At 40.2% G+C, this 27,404-nt stretch overlaps 1 protein-coding gene across 10 annotated transcripts in view; it reads left to right on the top strand.

The window, feature by feature from the left end:
* The first annotated feature begins 638 nt into the window (after positions 1-638).
* The window catches only part of STARD3NL (STARD3 N-terminal like), a 28,346-nt gene continuing 1,580 nt past the window's right edge, over positions 639-27,404 (top strand). For 3 of the 10 annotated variants that reach the window (XM_044454371.1, XM_044454379.1, XM_044454387.1), the window contains exons 1-8: positions 641-838; positions 11,489-11,786; positions 15,262-15,339; positions 17,715-17,792; positions 18,964-19,017; positions 19,122-19,239; positions 21,878-21,976; positions 24,395-24,489. In XM_044454371.1, the coding sequence (XP_044310306.1) occupies positions 11,562-11,786; positions 15,262-15,339; positions 17,715-17,792; positions 18,964-19,017; positions 19,122-19,239; positions 21,878-21,976; positions 24,395-24,489 (747 nt within the window). In that variant the 5' untranslated portion in view covers positions 641-838; positions 11,489-11,561. Of the gene's footprint in view, positions 839-11,488; positions 11,787-15,261; positions 15,340-17,714; positions 17,793-18,963; positions 19,018-19,121; positions 19,240-21,877; positions 21,977-24,394; positions 24,490-25,347; positions 27,300-27,404 lie in introns of all 10 variants that reach the window. The other 7 variants (XM_044454397.1, XM_044454404.1, XM_044454413.1 and 4 more) reach the window with 4 other exon arrangements.

Genomic DNA, 27,404 nt, shown 5'->3' with positions numbered 1-27,404 from the left:
AACTACATTTCTTAGAGATTGTATCCTGTGTTAATCTAACTCAAGACTCATTATTTATTTATTTAAAATATTTATACCCTGCCCTATACGCAAAAGCGCCTCAGCAACTTACAAAAATCAAAACAAATAACCCAACAATTAACAATAATTAATAATGTACATAAAACCAACAATAACATTTCACAAATGAAAACAAAATCAACACAGAATCAAAATTGAGCAGAATCAAAATCAAAATCAAAAACAAAATGCGACTGTGAAAAAGATTAAAACTAGATTAAAATTCCTAGCATTCGAAATGGTGGGCAAATAAAAACTTACAGTGGGTCTACTCTGTGTAGACTAACATTAGTTATAACCCCAGGGTTCTTTGGGAAGTTAAAAACCCCCCTGCCAACCACAGATGAAATCTGTCCTTAATGAAACGTGGAGGGTCTTGCACCACCTGGAAATGGGATTTTAGCAGATTAGGTAAATCGGCGGCTGCCTATCCGCTGCTGGGTGACCGGGGCAACGCGCCCCCCCTGGAGACCAGCAGAAGCCCCGCCCCTTCAAGCCCCCCCCGCCGCGCCACTTGCCCCGTCCTTCGGCTGAGCTCCGCCCCTGCTCGGCGGCCCCGCCCACCGCCTCCCGCCGCCGCCTTGATTGTGGCAGTTAGTCGCAGCGCGATGAGCGCCTCGCTCGCCTCCGCCCAGGAGGTCGGGCTGGGCCTTGAGGCAGCTGTTGTTGGTAGCGCTGAACGTGGCTGCGCCCATTGAACGGCGAGGGAGCGACGGGAGCCGCTATAGGTGAGGCCGCCTCGGCAAGCCTCGCCGCCCAAAGAGAAGGCGCGAGAGAGGTAAGGGAGTCCCTCCGCCTTCGCTTTCTCTTTCTCTCTCTGTGCGAGGGCAATACAGCTCCTCCCCCCCCCCCACCGGCTTCACCTCTCCCGGTCTGGTTAAAGCCTCTGATTCCACCGCTCTCCTTTTATTTTTGCCACACTTTATCTCACGCCCTTACTCTTTATTTGGGATTTCCTTCCTTATTCCCGTCGCCCTGGGATGCAAGATGGGGCTGCTTGATGTTCTAGAGACCCTCCCTAAGTCGCTTCTGGTGCCCCTTTACCTCTGCCGCCCCCCGCCCCCCGGACAGAGCAGCGGCAGCAGCATGGCCCTATGTAGTCGGGTCGTGAAAATGGTGCCCTGTGGCGGCATCCGGTGGGCCTCGCTTCTGTCTGCCAGAAACGCGACCTGTCTTTCCCAGAGGCGCCGTGGGAAGGGACTTCAAACTAGTGATCCCCGCTCCCCCGGTTCTTCCAATGCTGAAGGATTTGTGTGCTGTCACATTGAATAGGGCTGAGAGCATCAGAGCAGAATCGGTCCTGCCTGCATTTCAGCCCCTCAGAGCTAACTGAAGGAATTGGCCGTTTGCAGCGGATTGGCTGAAAGAAGGCAGCTTCCGTTCTTTCAAGTGGATGAAAGGCCGCTCTCGTGAAGATGCGCAGTGTGATTCCTTTTCTTGTTCCAGCTGCTAAACTGACTGTGCATGTTAAAGCCATAAAGTGCGTTTCTTAGCCTCTCGGTGATCCTGTTGATATATATCTTTCTGAGAGCCATGTGCACATCAAATGGAAGGAAACTTGTGCTTATCACTGAGTACACTGGACACGAGGAGCACTAATTAGTGTTCCTGTAAAGATGTGGGTTTTGTACATTTAAGTTTTCCATCTTTAGGTGTACTTTTGAAAATGTAATAATATGAAAAGACTTAGCATATGCCTGCTTGTATATAGTAGCATGTTACAAAGTAAACTGCTCATACTTAAGGGCAAGAGGTAACATTTTGGCATTTAAGTCCTAGCCTTAAAATTTTGTCACTCTACAATCTGAATAATTTCCTAATATTTATAATATTGTGCTAATGTGGGAGTGGCTGAAGTTTCTTGATTCTTTATGTGTGTGTTTCATTACTGTGAATGAAAGTACAGGACCTGTACAGTATGATGAGATGTAGTAGATGTACCTTTTAAGTAGAGAACTTTGAGTCTGCTTTTTGATATTAAAAATTAGGCCAACTTTGGAATTTTTCTTGTAACTGGTAAACTATTCACTAGATTCTGTGAATTGACCAATATAGAACAAAAGTTGGAGAGAGAGTCTGAATGTAAACCCCATTTAACCCACTAGAACCTGAGCAGATAGGCATAGGATTTTTCTGTAACAATCTTAAACTTCAAATTTATGTACCAAGATACAGGTGAATATTCTTTGTCTTTGTCATCTTCTTCTTTGTACAACTCTCCTGAAATATTTGGCAAGTGATAACTCAGTAATCTTCAGAAATTTATATTGTCCATCTCAGATGCTCTTACTTTTGTGCAATAGTAAAATTACATATGCCACTATAATCGCATCTTTCATCTGTCTTAATAAAGTTAGTATATTTTTAAGTAGAGCTAATGGCATGGCCCCCCAGTCTAAATGTATTCTCTCTAGGTCAGCTGCTCCACCTGTCTCTTCTGTTGAAGGCATCCAGATGTTCTGTTTTGGAAGGTTCATGTGAGACTAAAACATGCTGAAATCAAAGGAATCAATTATACTTAACTGGTCAGGGGAAAAAAACCTTCAAACAACATCAAGGAAACATTGCCACTCTAGTACATTGCTACACCTAGAATGCTGGTTTCAAGTTGTTTCCAAATTAAGTTTTAACAGTGGGGCAGATAGCACTAGCATCAGCTCTGTAACAACCATGCAGCTTTCTGTTCTGCCATCAATGGATGCTCTGAAGGTTAGTACAAGAGAGAACACCTCTTCTATGGTGGCATTTGGATTATGGAGCACCATGTCAGGGAAGAGCAGCCTAGCTCCATTTTGGGTTACTCTCTACAGTACTAACATTCATATTATTGTTGAGATATTGAATTTTGTTTGCTACACTTTAATTTGATTGTCTGAATATATAACTTTAAGGACATTTGTTTTATGTCATCCTTGTTATTTTGTAAGGCTCTTTAATTCTTGATGATAGGCATGTGGTATAAATATTTGAACTAAACTAGAAATGGGGAAAATATTAAGAGTGCTCATTGGAATATAGTCATTTATGTCAAAGAATTGATAGGAAATGTGAGCTTTTTGATAAGGTAGGGGCACCAAGCAGGTAGGTGTTGAACTAATGGATTCCAGGTATAAGAAGTAGAAGAGAGAATTTTCAGCAGATAAATGATTTTGATAGCTTATGGCTACAATCCTTTGCTTATTTTTCTGCAAGAAAGTCTCATTGAACATAGTGAGATTTACTTTTAGGTAAACATGCATAGTAGTTCTCTTGTAAAAAAAAATGCTAAGCTCAGGAACATTTGTAAGTAGTGGGAGGTTACTGATTTTCATTTTAATATGATGGGAATCTCCTAAGTTAAAATGACATGCTTACTATAGTTTGGATTTGAACATTGGTAAAGAAAAGACAAGTTAAAATCAAAATTAGATGTTAACAATCAACATACGTCCAGAGATGCAAGTAATGGACAGCACACAACTTTTATAACTAAATAAATGTAACATATGTTACCCCTATGTACTTTATGTTATTTTTCTTTAGTTTGGAATGAGTGGACAGTGCAGATACTCTCTTGGCTTGTAATGGAAATAGCATTATTTAGCACAGAAATACTATATTGGATCATTAGCATTTGAGTTAATACTCCTAGTATTAATTTGACAATATTATATATTGTATATATAGCCTGTCTCTTAGAATTCAGTGTGAAGTATGCTAAAGAAAGCATGAAGTTTGACCTGGTTCACATGACTTAACAAATCAAATTGGGTGGTCACCCCTGTTTGTTTGACGGTGGTTTGTCATGATGTATGAACCTGGCATAGTTTTGTCATTGTGATTTGTTAACCATGCATAGGCAGCCCTTGAGAACCCATGGCTTTTTGAGTTCTTCTGGATGGTTTGTTTTCTGTTTGCCTTGTCATGATATGCAAACCTATGTTTGGCTTGTCAGAAAGGGCTGCAGAGCTGTATGGGCAAAAGCAGTGAGTAAAGCTCCTCCCACTTTCATCAGTGATGTCTCCAACCTCCTTTACTATCCATGCCTCCAATACATTGATACGATATGACACAAATCAGTTAATTCTTCTACGAGTTGCTTCCCTAGACAGTGATAGCTTTTCCTACCCCCATGCTTGAGGAGATCTGTGAAAATTTGCAACTATTATGCTTATTTGCAATAATTATTATCATTGGATTTACACCAATCTCACTGAAAGTTTGTTTTTAATTAAATATGTACAGATCTCCTCAAATGTTTTCTTGATTCATGAGTATATTTGTTTATCTTCAGGGTGGCTTACCATGATGTGAGAACTAAGTTTGGATGCTATTTTAACTTCTAGTATAATTGTACTGGACTGATACAGTAATTCTTAGAAACAAGAATACAGAGAGAAGCTTATCTGTAACAATGACATTTTTAGGGGTTTTGAACTTAAATAATAGGACCTACAGTTACATTTATACCTGGTCAGTGGAAATCTGTCTGCAAAGATTTTTCCAAGCAGTCTTACTGGTAATATCAAAATACATTTATAAAAATTACATCAGAGAGTATCAACATGAAACAAGTCATCAGTGGTCAACAGCCATGTGGTCAGGAGGAAAGAGCAATCCAGCTTGATAAGGCTGTGGTGACCTCTGTTACTGTCTTCACTTCCTTTCCTTTCCAGCAGATTAGTTGGTACCTGTAGGGGAGGCCAGGCCAGTAGGATGAGGCTCTGCTGATTTCTTTGCTTATTCTTTTCATTGGTACCAAAAGTGGAAAGGCATGCCCTGAGCGTATAACGGCTTTTCTGCTTGTATGGATGATGAGTAATGATAGTAAACCTGTTGATAGTAAACCTGTTGATCATTGACCTGTGTTAACGATCATGCTATCTGCAGAGCCCGCTTGCCTCTCTCTCCACTTCTTGCCAACACCTTCTGTTTAATTCCATAACTGTTTTACTACCACCTGTCTGTAATTTTTGCATCTTTCACTTCTCTTTTTCACCCACCAGCCTTACTCAGGCTTACTTCTCGATTAATTACTCTTTCCTTTCTGTAAGCAACATGACTCTCTTCTCAGAAGTTACGTCTTGATTCTTTTTTCAAACTGCAAGAATACATGGTTCAAAATCTTGAGTGCCTAAGGAACTAGGAACTTGAAATTATTTTGGTCTTGCCATTGGAGTTCTACAAAATAAAATTGATTTTCCAGTGATTTGAGATTAAATGCTACCTTATTTCTGTAACTGACTTTACATAAACAAAAGGGTGGCATGTGAAACATGCTGTGTATGTTGTACAGTCTTATCATCAGTGTTTAAATATCTTATGGTCCCTACTCTTACATGAGAACTGGTTCCTCTTGGTCTGTTTCTTTAAAAAAAAAAAGTCACAGTAAACTGAGCGACTTTTTTGTGCCATAGAGAATGAGCCACTACATTTCTGTCACTGGACACTTGAGTCACTTTCAGCACAATTCTATACTTGTCTACTCAGGAGTAGGTTACATTGTTTTTAGTGGGACACATTCTTAGGAAGTGCATATGTAGACTTAAAGTTGCTCTTTTGTAAAATAGAAATAATCATGGGTTCATTTACATTGATTTTATTATTGGATTGTTGAATATTTTTTAAACCAGAAATGGTATAGAAATGGTTACTTGTCTGAATGAGTTCTTTGAGATAATAGGGTATTTTTGATTTCTCATAATTAATTGGTTCTGTATTCATGAAAGAGTCATACTGACCTGGTTTAGACAACAGCAAGCCATTGTGGATAACTGGTGGTTTGTCATGTCATCCCACTGTGGGTAAAAGAAAATGGCAAGTGAGGCACTTGAGAAGAATGGGAAAAAAACATTACTGTTCTTGGCATTTTCACCCAAGATACTCCAAGTCACCCCCCTTTCTATTGTGCAAGCAGAACATTAGAGAAGCTGTTACTGGTTAGTCACCCCCTTTTATGTTTTTAAATTGAGTTCCAAATGTCTGAAGGGTTGTTTTTTTTGTAATTTTGTATTTTTTTTTCCTAATTGGAGATACATGCTTCTTTCTCCTGGTGCAAAATAGGAAGCCATACTGGGGTACTGTCTTGGCTGGAACTTGTTGGCAAAGTGCAACAGGTACTTAGAGTTTCCAAATAGTCTTTCCTCCCACTTTCATTAGTTGGCCAACCTTTAACAAAAAAGTGTTCCAAAGGTGTACAAGTTTTTTGTTAAAAAAAAAAAAAGAGCTGTCAAGGGAGAGCAAAGCAAAGATTTTGTGTTTGAGAGGGAGTAGCCTCTTTTTTACCCTTAACAACAAGGCCCTTAGGGTTTTGGGTAACTCCACTTGCCTTTGAAACCTATCAGAAATACCCCCCCCCCCCCAATTTAGGCAGGGCAAAACAGAGTAGTTTGGACAGGGTTGTGTTAGGGAAAAGCTAGGCTGCAGTTTTTCACCTTTCCAACAGATTTTTATGAAAAAAATTGACATATTTGGGGATAAATTTTTCCTAAAAGAGTTGGCCAACCAGTGACAATGCCCTCCAGTCTGCTACTTGCACATTTGGAGGGGCTGACACTGGTTGTTCTTTTAGAGATCACAAGAAGTTCTCTTGAAAAATACCGCCAACAATTTTAAAAGCAGAGTGTGGGGGAGCCATTATGCTCCCAGAAGAGCTTGTAATCATGGCAGTGAGTAGAAACAAAACAGCTTCATTTGTGGTAACCCCTGGAATACTGTCTGCAAGACTGATGGGAAAGGAGGGAAATTATTTACAGTGAATCTGATTGTCTGTTGTGCATATAAGTTGTTTTGCAAACTATCCACCTGCGCTGGTTTGTTATCTGCATTAGTGTGAAGTGCAAACTGCCTATTGTGTACATGTGTGTTGATTGCGCTTTTAATAACTTTACAGTCATAGTGTACAGACTGCGCCTTTATAATCAAACTCTTTTGCTGAAAATTGGTTTTAGGAGGAGAGGACAAACTCTGCTCAAAGCAGAGTCATTATTTTGAAAAACTTAACAGTTTGCTATGTCAGAAACAGTGATGTCGGGTTTCCGGAAAATTTTGATTCAGAATTTTTTTCCTGATCCAATGATTTTTTTTTAATTTCCAGATCCTATGAAAGTTTTCAGTTTGTTTCAGAAAATATTGTGATGTCCTGGTTGGACAACTTAAGGGTCACCTGATGTTTTTGCCTATTAATACCAAAATGAGGGAAAAGCATTAACGTGTTATCAAACGAAGGGAGAAAAAAATATCCAGAAGAGAAAAACATTAATTTGCCCAATGCAATTAGGAAATGTTTTGTTTCCTTTCTCATTGGGTGGTATAGACATTGAAAAAATAAGATACCAATAAATGTTGCATAACTCATGCAGTCCTGGAATTGAGAATGCCAGTTGTAGGTTAGGGAACCATTTTACTTGGTTTGATTTGAAAGTTAGGTACTTTGCAGAAACTAAGACAGTGCTGTGACATTCTTCTGGGTTCCTTTAATTGTTGCACCTGCTCAGTCAGGTTGATCATCAGGTGAGCAGAGATACTGCATGACTGAACTAAACAGTCACTGGATTTGTTTAATTCTTTTGCTTGGAAATGGAGTATTCTGGTTATTAATGCTAAAATTAGCCATTTTACTAGTTGAAGATAGTAATCAACAACAACTTAGTGAAATTGTGCTGAAAAGAGAAGTTTAGATAGAAGTTTAGATCAGTTCTTTAAGCTGGAACTTCAGAGAGTTTTACTAGTCTTTCAAGGGTCCTTTCTAAAGAGGCTAGAAAATGTTCTGAAAATGATTAACAGGGTTAACATGTACAATGTGTTGGTCAGTGCAGATTAACACACAATAATTCATGCCATTGTTTATCAACCACGGTCAAGGTTGAACAGATATTTTTATGTTGCATGTATCCATTTCAGAAAATACAACTGACTTCATCTTGTTAAATATTTTTGACCAAATTTGATCATATCTTGACTAATAAATTAGGATTTTGCTTATACTCTGTGCTTGCCCTTTCTGAGAGTAGTGATCAAACCAGGATGCCTTTAACTATAGTTTTCCATTTTATCTGAACTATGGTTCCCATTATTGTACTAACACGGTCTTAATGGTTTGAAGTTGGTTTAAAAGTTTGAGCTATTCTGGACCTGGGAATCATAGTTTTTTGTGTTGAACAGAACAGAGAACTATGCTTGTCTTCTTGCTTTACTGATGGTTCATGTGAAAGGAGGAAGAAAGCAGTTGTATGCGCTTGTGCACATCGTGGCCTAACAAGTGATGGTATGATTATCCACATTTGGCCATTAAGTAGTTTAGGAATCAAGCAAACAAATTGTTCTTTCATCTGAACAATTCTGAATATCGGAACTGGAAAACATTGTAATTAAGTACTGAATTGTTGAAAGAAACTTTCTCAAATGATTTGTTGCACTTAATTAACATAAAGAGATAAAACATGAATGAAAGAACTTCCAGACTAAACTAATCTGTTTACCCAAAGAAACACTTCTCTCCCACAACTCTGCCAAATCATGATGTCCTGTACAGTGAATCTAGACACAGAGTTCAGTTTGCCACTTTGAGCAAGGAAAATACACATTTTAATGGTATTATTCTTCCAAGAGGCTAATGTGAAAATGTTGGTTTATGGGGGAAAATGTGTACATGGGCAAGTGCTCACATTTGAATCCAAGATCAGAAAAGTCCAAAAAATGTCCAGAGAATCGTGTTCTTGTTTGCATTTGTGGCTGTAAATGGGTCATGTTCACATTATTTATCAACAGGAAATAAATTCTCATACAGTTACAGTCCTGTGCCAGAGAGCTGGTATAGCAGCCTTCATGAATGCCTGGGTAAGGATTTTTTTGCTGAAAGTGCAATGGTTTCCATAATTTTTATAAATCTAATCTGATTTTAGTCCAGATTTGAACTGCTACAGTTGAAAGAAAATTCTTATCCTTTTTCACTTATTACTGTACTATTGTAAGCCACCCAAAGAACTTCTGCTATTGGGCAGTATAGAGGTGAAAATAATAGTATTAATAATGAATAATTGCTATGCATGTATATTTAATATGGGAGAAATTTTGAATTTGTAGATTTTTCTCTTTAGTAAGCCAGAAAAGCATTGTATTCAATAACATGAAGTGAGAGAAATTTAGTATATAGAAATGTGTCCTATTCTTGAATCTGAATTTACTTTTGCCTGTCAGACATGTGGTAGTCCATAGATACATTTTATTAGAAGTTGGTTGAATAAAATACACCAAATTACCTGTCTTATATTCTGTCTGAGTGCCGTATTTTTTAGCCTGTTTTCATGGAAGAAATTCGATGAGTTTTTTAATTATTTGCTGGTTGCATTTGTTCAGACTTTTTCCTGCAGTTTTCTGGCATCTGGCTATACTGCCCCAGCCACTACTGCCCTGTCTTTAAAAAATGCGGAGGACTGAAGCATAAAGGGGAGAGCAAAAGGACCTATAAATGGAAAGTGTATATGTGTTGCCAACATGTTACCCTTCTGTCTGTATCCCTTTGCAGCACAACAAATTGTATTCAGAGAACCCCTCAACCTTCAGGAGCAGCTTTGGGGAGGATGACATAAGCTGCTGAAACGGAAAATAAGTGGAAGCTTGTGCTTTCATTCATAGCTCATATATTGTGTTCATGTACACTTAGGTACACTGCCACTTGAGATGCAGTATGATTATGTAGGCAAATAAATGTGAAAGGATTTTAAAAAGAGATCCACTATTTCAACATTAGATGGGTTGGAGAGAGAAATTGTGCCATTGAGCAATTACATTAGTGATTTTCTTAGAGAAATAATGTGTAATAACATGGTTGCCTTCTACTTATATTTGTGTATAAAATTAGAAATTGCTTCCACGAAGCTGTGGTGTCTTTCTCAAGGGAAATTCATCAAATTGATATTTTCTTGCATAAATTATTGGAATTCAAGAATGTAGGGGTGGGGAGAGAACAAAAATGCCACAGTATGCACCCAGCTCCTAAAGACAGTGTTCCTTAAGGGGTCATGTCAGCCTGAAACAGGAAACTTATCTATGGGTGGGAGTGGGGAGTAAAGTTGTAGAGAAAGGAGTCCCCTTTCTTTCAAACTTTCATCTGTTGTGTTGTAAAGTGGTAAATCCTGAGCATTTTGTGCTATAAATTGGGAAAATAAAGCGATGTTTTAAGCGCTCAAACAAGCCTCATCTCCAACCCAATTTTCCTTTTTTTTCTGTTATCCCAAAATGAAATATCTAACATTCTGTAGGCTCTGGGTAAGCTTACAGGTATACCTAGGTCTGTCAAAGAGAGAGGTAAATTTATTTTTAAGCATCACAAAAATGGTTACGAACTAACATACTTCTGCACATTGGGGTGTCCTCTAAGTATGGAGTAACTCCATACCTTTATGATTCATGGCTCCATTTGGCTTCAAGATTTTAGATATGGAACCTCCCAGATTTGGTATTGAGGGGAACAAATGGTGCTCCTTAACAAAATTTGCAGTTTATCTGTTAGGAAAGAACACTTTAATTCCCCACTGTGTTAGATATCTTTAGGCTGTTAGTTCTGAACCTAAGGGATTAATTCTATATGGGGGTGGGGTGGGGTGGGGTGGAGTTTAACTTCCATGATGTACTTATCTTGCATGAATACCTCCAAGATTCTAGAAACAGGCCTGTGTGCCCTCTGTCACCGTTTTTTGATACCAGTATTTCATGGCACAAACATTCCCATACATGGACTTTTAGACTAGCTGAATTGAGGTTTCTTTGGACTCCTTTTTGCCCCCGCTTCTAACATGCAATAAAACAGTGAATCACAGTCCTGCTGTAAGCCTTATGAAAATAAGTTACAAATTTATGCATTTTTCCTGTGCCCTGTATGATGTCTAATCAACTATGCTAAAATCCTGAATTTCTGTATTGTTTGGCATTGGCAATTTTAGATGTTTTAAAACTGAGAAATAACAATTGTTTTCACATGAAATTTTGACCCGAGATAGAAATGGCTGCTTTCATTTATTTGAGAGTTGGACTGAGAGATAATCTGATCAGCTGCTCTAAACTTTTGGATTTTCTGTTGTTTTGTATAGGAAATAACTTATTTTTATGGTGGGAGAAGCAAACATTGTATTTTGCTTGAATCCAAACATTCTTTCCCAAAAGAAGGAATCTATCTCTATACCCTCAATTTTCCATAGGATCATAGTTGGGTTGTTTGATCTTTTCTTTTTATTGAGTTACAAAATTTAAAAAGATTTCTGCATATTTATAGAGTCTCTCCAATATGTATGAACCATTATCTTGTTAGGTGACCCTTTTTCACTTCCAAAATGTGAGGTACAACCATCTGAATTTGCTGTAAAGAACTAAACATTTGCTGCATGATTAAATGGGATTTGCTTTGTAATGGTCATATTGACATGACTAATTGCAGAATTTTCCTTCATAGAGAAACCTCCCATATGGATAAGCTTGGTAGTGATGTTGAAGCTGGAAAAAAGCATCTATAATAAAAAAACAGGATGAGTCGGCTGCTAGATGATCAAGAAAATGCCCATGGCAGCAGTCTGGGCTCCCATCCTTCTTTACGGGAACTTCATTCCATCAACCCTGCACAGCTAATGGCAAGAATTGAATCTTATGAAAGCAGAGAGAAAAAAGGCATATCTGATGTCCGAAGGACTTTCTGCTTGTTTGTCACTTTTGACCTCTTGTTTGTAACCTTGCTGTGGATAATAGAGCTAAATGTGAGTCCCTTTTAACCATTTACTTTTCTTGTAGAGATTATAGGATCAGGAATGCTGAATTTTTCTCATTACTATTGCAATAGAATATAATACTATGTGTATTTGGGAGTAAGAACCAGCCAAATATACTTTACTTCTGAGTAAGCATGTTAACATTGCACTGTTAGTATCTTCAACCCTAATTTGATATGGGCTTTAACAGCAAAGCAAGTTGTTTAGCTCAGTGCTGATTGCTGCATTTAAAAATACTAAAATAAGATAGCACAAATACTTGTCGGGCCATTTTTTAACACATTTCAATCTCATTTCAGATTATTAAATTAGTACATCTACTGAAAAAAATGAAGTACATAGTATATTGTGCAGATACCTTTTTTGTGGAGGGAGCATCAACTGTTGGTTGACAACTGCTAATGTGGGTACAGGAATAATTCTGATTTCTGTCATCTTAATCACATGGTTTAAACATGAGCTTTATAGCAAAAAGAAAACAGTAAAATAATAGAGTGAAGCAGGATAGTATTTAGTTTGTAGGAGGAAAGTCAGCAAGCCTTCATATTGAGAGAATGGACTAAATATGCCAGTTTTGATCCAACAAACCACAGGTGAAACCCCACTCATGGAACAAGACTTTTTTGCCCTTCCTTCCCACAGCAGTCCACTGAAACCCTTGAAAAAGCTGATTGTGGGAATTAGAGAACTCCTGGGAACTGCTAACTGTAGATTAGCTGGAAAAGATAGCTGGCAGGAAGCTGGCATACCTCTCTTGTGATCCCTTTGATTACAAGTCACTGTACTGCCTCCTGTATAAGCAAGCATGTGAGCTGAAACAATGAAAAATCCCATTGTGCACCTGTACATGTCAGTACTACATGGTTTTCAAGGGAGACCATCATGGTGCCCTACCTTCTTTTTATGCCAATGTTGTTTGCTCTGTAAATTCTAATGTATTTTCTTTATCTAATTGAATATATTCATGTATCTACAGAATTTATCACAAACACTTCTGTATAAGATACATGGTAATTAAAATATTACCAGCTGATCCTGCCAAATACTGGCATGAATTGGGAGGTCTGTTCTGCTATCAGACAACAAGATCTAACAGAATTAGAAACTAATTGCTTTGTATTCTTTGTAAAGCAGTCTAGAAGAACCTCTGGTGCTGAGTAAAGACTATATGTGAAAAGATTTGTGTTCAAGTTAGGGGAATTCATTATTTGTGAAAAGTGATTTAGTAGTGAAGTTTATTATATTTATATCCCAACTAAAGGTGGCTACATGTAGTTCCCAGGTGGGCTCCCCTCCTAGCTCAGGCCAGCCCCAGACCTGCGTAACTTCCACATGGTGGATGCCTTATGTGCCTTCAGATCATACTTTGGGCCTTCTTATGATGTAGTTTTAGCCACTTAGTCTCACTGTTCAGTAGGATTTACTTAGTAGGAATAATGTAATATTTACTTGCAGGTAGTAATTTATTGAATTGACCTTCTCAAAGGTAGACAGGTTAGGCATTTAAAGAAAAAAAAAAGCTGGATTGTTTGGAAATGAGAACCTGAAAAGCCACTGAGTATGTTTAGTTTTTTTAAAAATCCCTGTTAAATGTATCGATGCAAAGATGCTATGAGAACCTAGAACCTTCTTCATGGTTTCTGTGCATTACACACATGGGCTTTGTACTTGTTCAGTGCCTGCATTTGGGAAAATTTTCCTAGCTAAGCTCAGTAAGCCCCACTCCCTTTCCCCTGTATAAATAGGTGGAATTCTCGCCATTTTCCCCAGTTCACTTTTGATTGCCGCTTTGAGGGCCTCAGCTTTCCTGGCTTTGCCTTTCCTAGCTTTGCCTTAACTAGAAGCCAAACTGAATAACACATTGGGAATCCATTGTTGGATCACTGGTTTTTTGTTTTTGTTTTACTTTTTATAAAAAGCAGATGTGGGTTGAGATAGTTTGGATTGGCTGCACTTCACTTGGGAATGGAGTTTGAAGTTTCTTGTGTACAGTGGTATCTCGGCTCACGAATGCCTCAGTTCACGACCAAATCGGGTTGTGAACAAAAATCTCCTAAAAATTTTGACTCAGGTCATGAACTCCGCATTGGGTGGCAACCACAATCGCAGCCATCTCCCCCCCCCCCCCCCCCCCGAGTGGGGAGATGGCCACGATTGTGCTGGGGTCAGGAGGGGGGGAATGGCTGAGATCGCTCCTGTCTTTCTTTCATGAGCATGCTCGTGATTGTACCTGTCTTTCCTGCAGGAGCACAACTGTGATCGCGGCCATCTCCCCTCCAGCACAATCACACCTGTCTCCCCCCACCCAAGTGCGTCCATGTTCGCCCCTGTCTCTCTCCCCCCCAGTGTGCCTGCGTTCACGCCTGTCTCTCCCCACCTCCAGTGCACCGGGATGATGAGCGTGTGCAGGGATGACAGGCACCATCATGGTCTTGCTGCAGGGGCGGTGAGATGGCCATGATCTTTGTTGTTCCTTGTCACTTTGCTTCACATTTTTCTGATTAAAAAAATAGTTACAGGACAGATTAACCTAATTTACTTTGAACCTTATGGGGAAATTTAACTTGGTTCACAACCAATTTGGGTCATGACCAGAGTCCTGGAACGGATTAAGTTTGTGAGCTAAGGTACTACTGTACTGTTTTCCTGATAAAAATTACCCTTCTCCCACAAACTGCTGCTTTCTGCATTAGGGAAAACATATGGATATACATACACTTTGCTTAATGGGGTAAATTACTGGAGCAATGTCCTCTACTCCTGTGCTGCAGTCCCAGTTCATCTACCCTCATGGCTACTTTTTACAAGCATGTAAAGAGACAGGAGGTTCAAACATGGTTTTCTAGCATCTTGTTTACCACAAATATCTCTAGGACTCTGTTTGGGGATGCCACACTCTTTGTCTTGGAACTAGCTAGCCTTCATGTGTTTTGTCTCAGTGGATGCAAAGATTAGACTCAAAGACTCTAGAGTCTAGAGACACTCAGTGGGATTTTTTAAAGAGATACTCACTTTTTCCTATAGATTCCCCCCCCCCCCTTTTTTTGCTACACGTGTGCCAATATATAACAGCATATAAGAGGACCCTTGAAACCAGAAATAATAAAACAATGGTGGGTCATCTTATATGCCCAAGTATGACAAATACCAGAAAGAGAGTCCAAAATATTAACCTCATCTTGTATGTGAGTTGCCTTTATGCTGGTATACATGGTAGTTTGCCTTTAGTTTAAAATATTTTAGCAAAGCATTAGTCATGTATGCAAGCTGCATATATTAAATTGCTTTGTACTATGTAATTTTAAAAAGCATACAATTCTTAGTTGTCAAACTACTTGTCCCATTGAAGCTTGCCTTCCTTGAGTGCTTTAACAACATAATGTGCATTATGTGTCACTGCATATGTGGTTGAATAGATACACCCTTGTAATTATATTAACAGGAGAAATGTATGTTTCTGTAGGTAAATGGTGGCATTGAGAAAACATTAGAAAAAGAAGTCCTCCACTATGACTACCGTTTTTCATATTTTGATATATTTGTAAGTATTAACTTCCTGTACTTTTAATGTTACATTACTAAGCTTTTACCTTATTCTGTACCTGAAAAGTCAGCTTAGGGTACCATCCTGGTGGCTGAATTCAGAAGGTTTGGGGCATTCAGGCATGCATAGAAGCTAGAATTCCCTCCATGTTTCCCCTGTCCCGCAAAAGACATAGATTTTGGCTGTCTATGTCATTTGTCCCTGCTTGTGAGAAGGTTGGGCTGAGGCAGTGCCTAGATTCTAGAACAACAGTGCCTTTCTCCTTGGTTCCTCTTTCTCCCAATGCCTGCTCTGAGGATGGTCTTCCATCTTTGGAGCCACAGCTGGTACAGAAGGTAATGTGTTGGCTGCTAGGTCAGTGGGAGAGCCCTCCAAAGGCAGAGTCCTTGTTATAATGTTGGAGGGCTTTCCTGAGGTAGCTGTGCAACTTTTCCTCTGGTCAGACAACCACAATCCTACTAGCCATAGGATTGTGCTGTTACAGATATAAGATATTAAAGAGAAATATGTGCTCAATAAAAATGTATTATCTCATCCTAACCATAGAAATGCTTCTTCAGTGTGCATATTGTATATATAGTTTACATAGGAATCATAATTCTTGAATGCTATAGGTTGTGCTTTGAACAAAGCTGCTTTTCTTTTGAGTCATAAAACAATGTTTTAAAAGCATATCACACACAGCAAAAGCTAGACTATTTCATAAGAGGGTTTGGGTTTCTTTCTTCCTCCAAATTTCTAAATTTTCTGCTGAAAAATAAAGTCAATATGGGGTGGAAAATTGGACACAGATTTTTCTGGGGTTTTTTTTGCAGGGGGCTTCACATCTCAGCAGCTCCATATCCTTATTCTAAAATGCTTGTAAATGTTCTAAGAAAGAATGCAGGAAATAAAGCACAGAAATAGTTTGCAGATTCTTGTGATGAAAGCAGAAATGCTGTTTGACTGAGGAAAAGCCTCCTAGGGAGACTTGAGGTAACAAAAGCTCAAAAAGAGAAAGGGGAGGCTCAGGCCTAGAAAGCTGAGTGAGGACAATCCTAGGAGGAAAGGAAGCCAGGGGCTGACAGAAAAGAGGAATGATGGCTGACTGAAAAGTAGGCACTGGATGAAAATAAAGCAGAGGGAACAGGTGAGAGATTGAGGGAAAGGAATGAAAAGGCGCCTTGGGAGTGTAGAAAACATCACGGGAGGTCAAGGTATAGAGAAGGCAACTTTTGGAGAGAGTCAAAGTGTCAGAGAGGGAACATAAGGCAGTGAATTTGACTCTTAGATTGCTCAGTCTATTTATTAGTGATAAATACATAAAGCAGTTGTGTGAAATTGCCTGAGTTGATGACAAACATAGTTTACCTAAACAAACTGGATATTTCTCAGACATTTTCTCAAAATTTACTTTATTACATTCTGCCCACTTTGTTTGAGGACGAGATCATGCTTTCAGTGGTGTTACTAAAATCTTTGGGTGCTTCCAAATGAGGCTTACGTTGTATGATCACACTGCCTCATTCATGGGATGTTACTGTGTGTATGTGTAGGTCCAGATGACATCACTGTCATCAGCTGTACTCTCCTGTGTTGTCCCTCTGCTGTTTCTGTTACTTACCAGAAAAAAATGGGTTAAGGAGGAAATAACTGCTGAATGCATTTTTATTGTTAGCTCAAGGAGTGTTCATTCTGGAAGTACCCATGGTGAGTGCATATGATAATATGAAGTAGGATAATTCTAACATCAGCATATCCCATAGCAGATGCTTGTGAGAACCTAGAGTGTGAAAACAGGAACATGGTTAAAAGTTGGTAGAAGCTGAAGCTGCAGAATGGAAGAAGATAAGTGTAAGATGTGGTCCACAGTATGCCTTGGGAGAACCAGAGTGAGGGCAGGGAATTTATATAATATTAAGGTGCAATCTTGTAGTCACTAGACATAGTGTAGATGGCCAGAAGATTGAGTCCCATGTCTAACCTCCAAACTCAGTCCCACATCTAACATCTGAAATTTGCTCCATAGTTGGAGCTGGAACTTCAAATTTGGAATATTTATTGTCCTCACACCTGGTGCAGAAATAATCCCACTGGCTAAGCCTCCTTAGTGTGGGGAGGGGAGGGGAGGGGAGGAGGCAGATTCTGCCAGTATATGTGGTATCCTGGTGGCACCTCAGTCTCCTGTCCTCATGCTCCAAGGTGCCATGCTTGGATGGCCAAAATTGGCTAAGTGTTTTGCATGGCAGAAGGAGCTCAAATAAAACCTTTGCCTCTGTACTTCTCTTACTGTGCATTGAAGGCCTGTAACCCTCTGAGTTTTTTTAAAAAAAATATGTTTAAGATCACCCTAATGCCTTCTGTCTCTCTTGCCCCCCCCCTTTTCTCTTTAGCTCCTGGCAGTCTTTCGGTTTAAGATTTTGATACTTGCTTATGCATTGTGCAGACTGCGACACTGGTGGGCAATAGCAGTAAGTAGGGTACTTTTGAATTGAATTTTAAGGTTTTGAAAAATGATGCTTTGTAATCTAATACAGTCTCTGAAGCTGTGCTATCTATTGCAGTATTATATTGTTCCAGTATTGTATTGCAATAGTATTGTATTGATTGAAGATTAGATTATTTTTTACAGTTCCTGAGTACTGTCTTCATGAATATTAGTCAAGTGTGAGATAGTTGTCTGGGAGAACCTGCCTCTGTTTTCATTGCAGTTTTTAAAACCAAAAGCTTTTATTGCAAAGACATTTGTTCTGTTGAGGTAAACAGAAATGTTGATTGCTGCATCAACTGGAAACTTACCCTTCTGCTTAATCATTGTTCATTGTTTCAATCCCTCTTCCTGTTTGTTTTAACATTTTTATTATGTAACTGTAAAAGAGATTCATACCTTAGAGCATTGTTTTCTGTAAAACTTTCAGGGACTTGTAGGCACCCTGTCTATGCCTGGGTGTCTTTTTCTTTTATATGATAGGATTGCACATAATACATATCCTAACATGTGACGAATCCACTGGAGATAACAAGTGCTTTTAAATGGTGAGCAAAGTCCTGTGGATGTACTGTAGATACAAATTGTATGGATGGTTCTTTGGCAAATTACATTTTGTTTAAATATCCTGAGTCCCTTTTAGTGCGATCCTTTGGCCTTCTGACCTACGTGTTCATGTTGAAGGTGAAGCCCCTGCAGCCAGCATGGAAAGAACTGCACCCATTGCCCTTCCCAAGCTGGAGCTGGGCCTTGGAAAGGGGGAAAGGAGTTTATGCCAGAGGGGAGGAGAGGGAAGGGGGCTGGAGCTACAGAATTGCAGCCTTCTTCCCTCACCTCCATGATGCTAAATGTCAATTGCCAAAATCAGCCTTCCAGACAGCATGCTGGGCATAAAATGTGGTGGTAGCAGAGATTGTTGCAGTGATGCCTTGCACTGGGTGTTCATAATCCTCTGTGTGTGGAGCTTTATAGGAATCTGCTGAAGGGACTATAGGATTGCACCCTAACTTTTATAAGCCAGTGAGATTACAAGCTTTTGCTCATAACTTAATGAGGACCATCATGCCTTTATATTCGCCTGTTTATGGCACATTGCAGTAGCATGTAAAAACAGAGGAGATGACTGCATTAATAGGTATTAATTTTTCTTTCAGTTTACTACAGCAGTAACCAGTGCCTTCCTATTAGTAAAAGTCATTCTCTCTAAGGTATGGATTAACTTAATATATGCTAATTTATGTTCTTTAAATCATGTAACTGTTTCATTATGATAGTTCTTTACATAAGTACATAATATTCTTTCTCCCTCAAGCTATTATCTCAAGGTGCTTTTGGCTATGTGTTGCCCATCATATCTTTCATTCTTGCCTGGATAGAAACCTGGTTTCTGGATTTCAAAGTTCTACCACAAGAAGCAGAAGAGGAAAACAGTATGTTTCTTTGCTATACTTAGTATTGTTGACAGGAATCTTATTTCCTGTGCAAACAGAAAGAACTTCAAGGTACACGATATGTTTATACAGTGCTTTGGAAGATAATGCTGCTTTGATGTCCACAAGGTAGAATTACATTGCTATTTATTTATTTATTGCCCAATAGCCAAAGCTCTGGGTGGTTAACAAAAATTAAAATTATACAAAAGTTAAAAAGACACACATTAATTGAAAGTAACAATTGCAGTTGTTATGATTCATCATGGAAGCATAGCAGCAGTACAGAATGCAATGGAGTATTTAAAAACAAAGTTTAACAGTTACACTATTAAAATACTGGGAAAATAGAAAGGTCTCCTGGTGCCAAAGAAAGTACAAAGTACCAGGTGCACCTCTTTGGGTAGCTCATTGCACAGCTTGGATGCCACAACTGAAAAGACCCTCCTTCTGGTAGCCACCTGCCTCACTTCCTTTGGAAAGGGCTCCCAGAGAAGGACCCCTGAAGATGACCTCAGGGTCCACATAAGCACATATGGGAAAAGGTTATCCTTCAGATAACCTGCCCCCAAGCCATTTAGAGCTTTGAATGTTAGCACTAGCACTTTGAATTGGGCCTGAACTTCAACCAGCAGCCAGCGTAGCTGCAGGAGGACTGGCATAATGTATTTTTGTGAATCAGTCCCCATTAACAATATTGCTGCCCCGTTTAGGATCTGTTTTCAAGTGCAACCCCACATACAGCACACTGCAGTAAATCTAATGAGCGGTTACCAGAACATGGCTAATGGTAGCTAAGCTCTTTCAGTCCAGATAGGGTCGTAGTTGGTATATCAGCTTAAACTGATAAAATGTGCTCCATTCCACCAAGTGCATTTGGGCCTCAAGTGACAGTGCTGGGCCCAGGACCACCCCCAGATGACTACTGGACTGATGTACCAACCACTAGCAGCACCTCCATCTTGTCTGGATTGAGTCTTTGTTGGCCCTCAATCCATTACCATGCTCAGACACTGACTCAGAGTGGCCGCTGCCTCACCTGAGTTGGATGAAAAAGTAAGGTGGAGCTGAGTGTTATTTGCATCATTGGTGGCACCTCAGCCCATATCCTTGGATAACATCCTCCAGCAGTTTCATGCAGATATTAAATAGCATAGGGAATAACATAGAACCATGCGGTATCCCATGACATAACTGCCATGGCACAGAGCAGTAATTCCCCAGCACCACACCCTGGAATCAACCAGTCACGTAGGAGTAGAAGCATTGCTGTGCCGTGCAGTGCCCACTCCTAGCCCAGCTAGCCTGTGCAGAAAGATACTATGATTGGTGTTATTGAAAGCTGCTGAGAGGTCCTGGAGAATCAACAGGGTTGTGCTCCCTATGACTTTCTCCCAGCAAGGGTCATTCCCACAGGGCAACCAAGGCAGTTTCCATTCCAAAACTAGGCCTGAAGCTTGATTGAATTGGATCTATATCATTTGTTTCATTCAGGAGTGCCTGGAGTTGTTCAGCCACCACTTGCTCAAGCACATTGCCCAGGAAGGGAATGTTGGCTACTGGTCTAAAGTCATTAACATCCTCTGAGCCCAGGTTAGGCTTTTTTGAGAATGGCTTAATTGCAGCCTCTTTCAGAGAGGCTGGCACCACTCCCTCCCTCAAGGAGGCGTTCATATTCTCTTGGACTCTTCCTTAATTTTTGTAAGAAGTCATAAGGGGCAAGGGTTGAGCACACACAAGTGGTGGACTAGACTTAACCAAGCACTTTGTACACATTCTCAGGCCTCAATAACTGAGGCTCATCCAATAAAACTGTACCAGATGGTGCTGTAGATGCCTCTACTAGTGGAACTGCATTAATTGTGGTGTCAAATTCATGATAAATATGAGCAACTTTATCTTCAAAGTGCTGGGCAAATTCATCACAGTGAACTACCAAAGGCTCTGCAGCTTCTTTCTCTGGCCCAGAATATAATAGGGCTTAAACTACTGGATGAGGATGGTCTTATTCTGAGCCAACCTGGAATTCAGCAGCAGCACCAGACCCAAGGGCAGGCTGGTAAGCTTGCCAGGAATTATCTGATTAGGAGGAAAACTGGAAGAAGGGATAACCCTTCTAGCCTCTCTTCTTCGTTGTGGTCTCTCTCCATCACATGTATGGGTGCTGCACTTGCGCAGTGCCTCAGTTGGGAAGATTCCTCTGTCCATGACCACAGCAGTAGGGGCACTCTCTTGATTTCCAAAGTTACCCAGACACACAATTAAAGTGGTATATGATACAAACACTAAAAACAAACTGGCTGCTATGCTTCTAAGCTGATCAATAGCAATTACTGTGAGACATGCTGACCCACAGCAGATCTGAAGCAGGCAGCAAATGGGTTATGGCCTTTGGCATTGCCCTTTATCCGCTGCACAAGGTCTCTGCCTCAGTCTTCCCTCTCTGAAGTAGTCACTGGTGGTGACAGCCCTGCTTCTGGAGCACAGCCACTGCTTCTCCAGCCAGGGGCAGGCAGCCGCTTCACAGGGCAGGGAAGGCAGTCCTCTTGAAGTGCAGTAAAGATTATGGCTATCTATAACTTCTACATTGATTGATGCTGTAGTAATTGTAAATACTGCTGTAATTATTTACTTTCAGGATTACTGTTGGTTCAGGATGCCTCTGAGCGAGCTGCCCTTATTCAGCCTGGTCTCCCCTCTGAAGGGCAGTTTTATTCCCCTCCTGAATCTGAAGCAGGTAATTTAAGTGGTCTTGTAATGGAAGGAACTGTTGGAACTGAAGGGTTTGTTTTTGTTTTTGTTTTTGTTTTTGTTTTGCAGTGAGAAGGAATCTTCCAGTACTGCAACACAAAAAACCCTGAAGATTTGGAATTTACTTTAAAAAATACTTTACACCCTTTAGTTAAAATCTCCCCAGCAAAGCTTTAAAGTAATAATTAATAAAATATAACAAATCTGTAATTATCTTGAAACTGAACAAAGTTCAGTATAGATACAGCAGAATCTCTAAGGTGTTGCCAAATGCCTAAAAAAATTAACCTAAAATTGCATGACATTGGCTGCCAATATTGAAAAAGAAGTACTACTTCCTACAATACACAGATAAAATGTGAAGTTTGCTGTATTAGGCAATGGCCAATTACTTAAATAGATTTAAAGAGAGCTTAGGCAGATTCAATGGATACTAAGGCCATCATTGGCTATTAGCCCTCAATATTGTTATATGTTACTTCTTGTATCCAATGCAGCATTCCTCTGAATACTCATTCCTGGGAGCATCGGGCAATTTATTCAAATCAGTGACATTTTGCTGTTACTCTCTAAGGCAGAAAGCCCAAGCTTAGAGGCCATAGTAGGCCCTCCTGGGGTCCTAATCTGCCCCCCTAGGGTTATCCAGATGATCTTGGGTCCGTACCTTGTCCGTACCATTTCTCAAAGCATTTTTTGTTTGGTAGTTTCCCAGCTTTAATGTAATTTTCTCTCCATTCTAAATGGTTGAAATTACTTTTTCCTAAGACTTTGTTATTGACTTTTCTAAGGCTTTGTTATTTGTAAGAGCTTTAAACTAAAATGCAGTGGGGTTAGTTTTTTTTTTTTTTGTACTTTGTCTCCACCCATTTGCATTCATTTCTGCACACCACTGGAATGTGGCATTGAAGAACTTCCCTGAAATGGAATACAACCTCTGCACCCCTACCCTAAGAAGATTAGAGTAGCATATATTAACACAGTAAAATACTATGGTTGTGGTTTCTATATTACCCAATAGCTGAAGATCTCTTGGTGATTGGCAGCAGGAGATAAAATGCAGTGCAAAATACATTAACAGTAAAAACATCGTAAAAACAGAATCCCAAATTGACAAGCCAAATTAACCCCAAATTTTGAAAAGTCATAACAGAATAAGCAAGGCATGAAACTCATAGAAGCCAAAACATGTTAGAGGGCTATTGCTCTCGTGTCTTGATTGCGTGCTTTCCAGAGGCACCTGATTGGCCACTGTGGGAGACCGGATGCTGAACCAGGTGGGTCTTTGGTGTGACCCAGGAGACTTGCTCTTCCAGCATCCATGAGCTTTGTACATGTTTCATTGTAGTATTTTTTGTGTTTGTAGTTTTTGTTTGTTTTTATTGTTCTGTTAACTGTTGCAGATTTTCTTTCTTTTGGTGGATGAAAAGGGCAAGATAGACGAAGATGCCAACCAAATTTCACCTCAGCCTTGAATTTCTGACAGTGCTGGTGGGCTCCCTTTGAGAGCCTGTGAAAAAATATGGTCGATGTTCATAAACTCAAGGCATACTTTTTTTTCCAAACAACATTCCAGATCCTTCTTGTCTTACGGTGTGCAACAAAATAGCACAGAATATAAGACTGTACCTAAAAATAATGAAATGACATCATTAAAGAGCAGCTGTCCATAAATAGCACTAAGAACTATTGGGAAGAGTTGGTGAGGAGGATAGCAGCTTCTGCTCCCTAAAATAATTGGGGAGGGCTGGGAGGGACAGAAATGAACAGTGTGGCACTTACAAACTTGCTAATTTTTCAACCTTTTCCCTCTGCTTCAACAAATCACTAGTAAAGCATCTTTTAATGCTTTTAGGCATAATACTATCAGTAAAGGGAGGATAGTTGAAATCTAATAATGAAAAAAGAACAGAATAATGGAAGTGTTATGTTGCACTTTATGCTTTCTATGCAGTAGTGTAAAAGTCAATATGAAGGAGAATTCTGAATTACTAGGAATCTCAACTATTTCTGTGTTTTCTTTCTTTGTTAAAGAGAAAAGAGTAAAAGTGTTCTAGATTGCTCTCAGTAGCAAGCATGCAGTATAAATATAGTGATATTTGGATTGCTTTGGGGGATTGTGGGAAAATAGTACATAATTTAATAGAAGTGGAATTACTTTCCATTTACCTCCATCTAGTGGTGACTAGAGAAGATGACACATAACGGAGAAAGGAGCAATTTTCTTTCCTTACTGTTTTTATCAGGATGTGTTGGTATTCTGTTTTATTTTCGTAATTTTAACAACTAAGTGATTACTATTTATATAGTTTTGCAGTTGTTTGCTTCTTACAATTATTTACAGCCCATCTTTCAGGATACAGATTTTCCCAGCAGTCTTACTGGTAATACCAAAATATATTTATAGAAATCACATCAGAGAATTTCAACATGAAGCAAGTCATCAGTGGTCAACAGCCATGTGGTCAGGAGGAAAGAGCAATCCAGCTTGATAAGGCTGTGGTGAGCTCTGTTACGGTCTTCACTTTCTTTCCTTTCCAGCAGATTAGTTGGTACCTGTAGGGGAGGCCGGGCCAGTAGGATGAGGCTCTGATGATTTCTTTGCTTATTCTTTTCATTGGTACCAAAAGTGGAAAGGCATGCCCTGAGTGTATAAAGGCTTTTCTGCTTGTATGGTAGTAAACCTGTTGATCAGCTCATTGAAGCTATAGCACTAAACTTGCAGAAAATTATAAGATTTCCAAACCATTTAATTTATCATAGCACTGAAGAAGGTAGTTTGACTTTAATGCAATAAATTCTGCAGATGTGTAGAGACTTTTTAGGGCCATTACATTACCAGTTTTCTCTCCATTAGATTATATTTTCTGATTTTGGGAAAAAACCCTATGTAATCATATTGAGCAAATAATTCATCAAATTTAATATACATATGCATATGTGCCTGTGCTCCATTTGAAGCAGCCCTTGAAAGGTAGTATCTTGTGTGGGGCCATAGAGAAATATGGAATTCTGCAGGTGCACTTCCAGTCCTGCTGCCTAGTACTCTCCTTGACTGAACTCAGATGTGATGTTGAAGGAGCCCAGGATGATGGACCTGGATAATTTCAGTTTCCATGCTGATGCCACCTCTGGGGCATTGGCTTGCGACTTCACAGGCTACAGAGCATCTATAGGGCTGTCATGGTTTGTCACTGGCCCAAAATATGAAGTGGGCATACCCTTGATTGGTCTTTGTGCCATACTGTGAAATGAGTAGTCTGGAAATGGGGGGGGGGGGGAATGTCCAACTAACCCTATTGTCATGACCTGCCATTTCCTGGTGAGGTTTGAACTTTGGACATTACTTCCCTATTGCAGGAGTGGAGGCCAATTCAGATGGTTCACCTCAGGAGACCATTGGAATCCAATGGATTTTGGAATGCTCTTGAAGATTTCCCAGGCATAGAGCTGGAGCTCCAGCTAAGGCCCTAGTCTCACTGTGGATTGTTGTGATACCAAAGGCCATAGACTTGCTCCTGGCCATGTGTCCTTATCAACACTCTAGAGACCACTCTGCTCCTTGGAATACTGGTGATCTGTGGTCCATAAAACAGGCTGGACATCTGCTAGAGCGCAGATGTCGTAAGACCCACAGTGATGATGACCAAACATGCTCTGGAACACATAACTGAGTCTATTGCAGGAAGCAAAGAAGTGTTACATTGTTGCTTCCATTGTGTCCTCAAGTAGCCATGTAGCAGGACTCTCCAGGGTGGTTCAGGGGCTGTTTACACCTGGGCCCCACATAGATCTGTGACCTTTTTGCATCATGCTTTGAGGCAAAATTGCTTGTCTCTGCAGTGCTCTTGATGCTGTTAGTGCAGCTCCAGTTGAAGTGTCAGCTGCCACCATTTGCTTGATTTTATGGGATCAATTTCCATTATTATGGCCTGATAATGTGGGCAAGATGCTTGCAGCAGTGTGACTGACTACATGCTCGCTTGATCCTTACCCTTCCTGCCTGATAAAAGCTAGCCAAGGATGGTCTAACTGGGTGGGTCTGAAGAGTAGTAAATGCATCTTTGCCTGGAGGGGTGGGGTGGTGCCTGCTGTTCTTGAAGAGACAGTACTATGCAGCCACACCTGGAAAAAACCCCCTCTGGACCCAACACTATTTGATGACTACCGTCCGGAAGCAAGCAAGCCCTTTTTAGAGAAGGTGGTTGAGCAACTGCAGGCACTCTTGGAGGATGCTGGTGTCTATTTCAGTCTTGGTTTTGACCTGGTTATGGGAGTGAATTAGTTTGGGCTGCCTTGATGACTGATCTCTATTAAGAAAGAGACGGGAGTGTCCCCCTGCCAGTTCTACTTGATCTTTCACCAGTTTTTGATAGCCTTGACCAGGGTAGCCTCCTGGATTGACTCTGAGTCAATTATTGAAGGCAGTGGTTCTAGTCTTAACTTAAAGGTCAGTTCCAAAGAGTAACACTGGGTGACTGTCATTTCTTGAATTGCTGCAGTTCCACAGGGGATTCCTCAGTGTTACTTAAGAGGCATATGAAATGGCTTGGCGTGGTTATTAGAGGATTTGGAGTGCCATCAGTGAGCTGATGACAGTCAGTTCTATCTCCCTGCAACAGCTAAATAAGGAGAGGCTGTGCAAGTCCTGGATCAGTATCTGGACTCATTGATGGCTGGATAAAGGCCAATAAACCGAAACTGAATCCTGGAAAAACAGAAGCCTTGTGGTGAATGATTCTGGAATCTGGATGATCAGTTTATTACCTGTTCCCCCTGAAGCAGCACGTTCATAGCCTGGGGGTACTCCTAGACCCATTGTTGTTGATAGAATCCCAAGTGACTGTAGTGTAGTGCCTTTTGATAGTGGCAACTTCCTCTGAACAGAGATAGCTTGGCCACAGTGGCCGATGCACTGGTAACCTCAAGACTAGATTGTTATAGTGTGCTTCATGTGGGCCGACTCTTAAGGTTGTTCCCGAAGCTGCAGTTAGTGAAGAATGCTGTGGGGAGCTGTCTTTTTTTTTACTTGCAGTTCCTTTGCTGAAGCAACTATGCTGGCTTGGCTACCAGTTTGCTGCAAAGCCAGATTTAAAGATTTAGTACTAGTGTACAAAGTCTTGAACAACTTGAGGGCAGGATAGAGAGAAAGCACCTTTTCTTGTGCCAACCTGCCTAGTCACTGAGGTCATCAAAGGACATTCTGAGGGTGATTCCACATGGAGCCATGGCCTGTCTGAAGTCCACCAGGAGGAGCCTTCGTTACAGCAGTTCCATTTCTATAGAATCCCCTGCCTTTAAAGATTAGACAGGTACCAACACTGTGCTGTTTTTGATGTTTGCTAAAACAATTTATTCCAGCTAGCCTGTTCTTGCTGCCTACCAAAGTCTTAATGTTATTTTGCTTTTTAATCTTT

Source organism: Varanus komodoensis, unplaced genomic scaffold (assembly GCF_004798865.1).
Source record: "Varanus komodoensis strain SLA01 unplaced genomic scaffold, ASM479886v1 scaffold10, whole genome shotgun sequence".
NCBI lineage: Eukaryota > Metazoa > Chordata > Lepidosauria > Squamata > Varanidae > Varanus > Varanus komodoensis.
The sequence above is the reverse complement of the archived record's forward strand: the minus strand, read 5'-3'. Positions and strand labels throughout refer to the sequence as shown.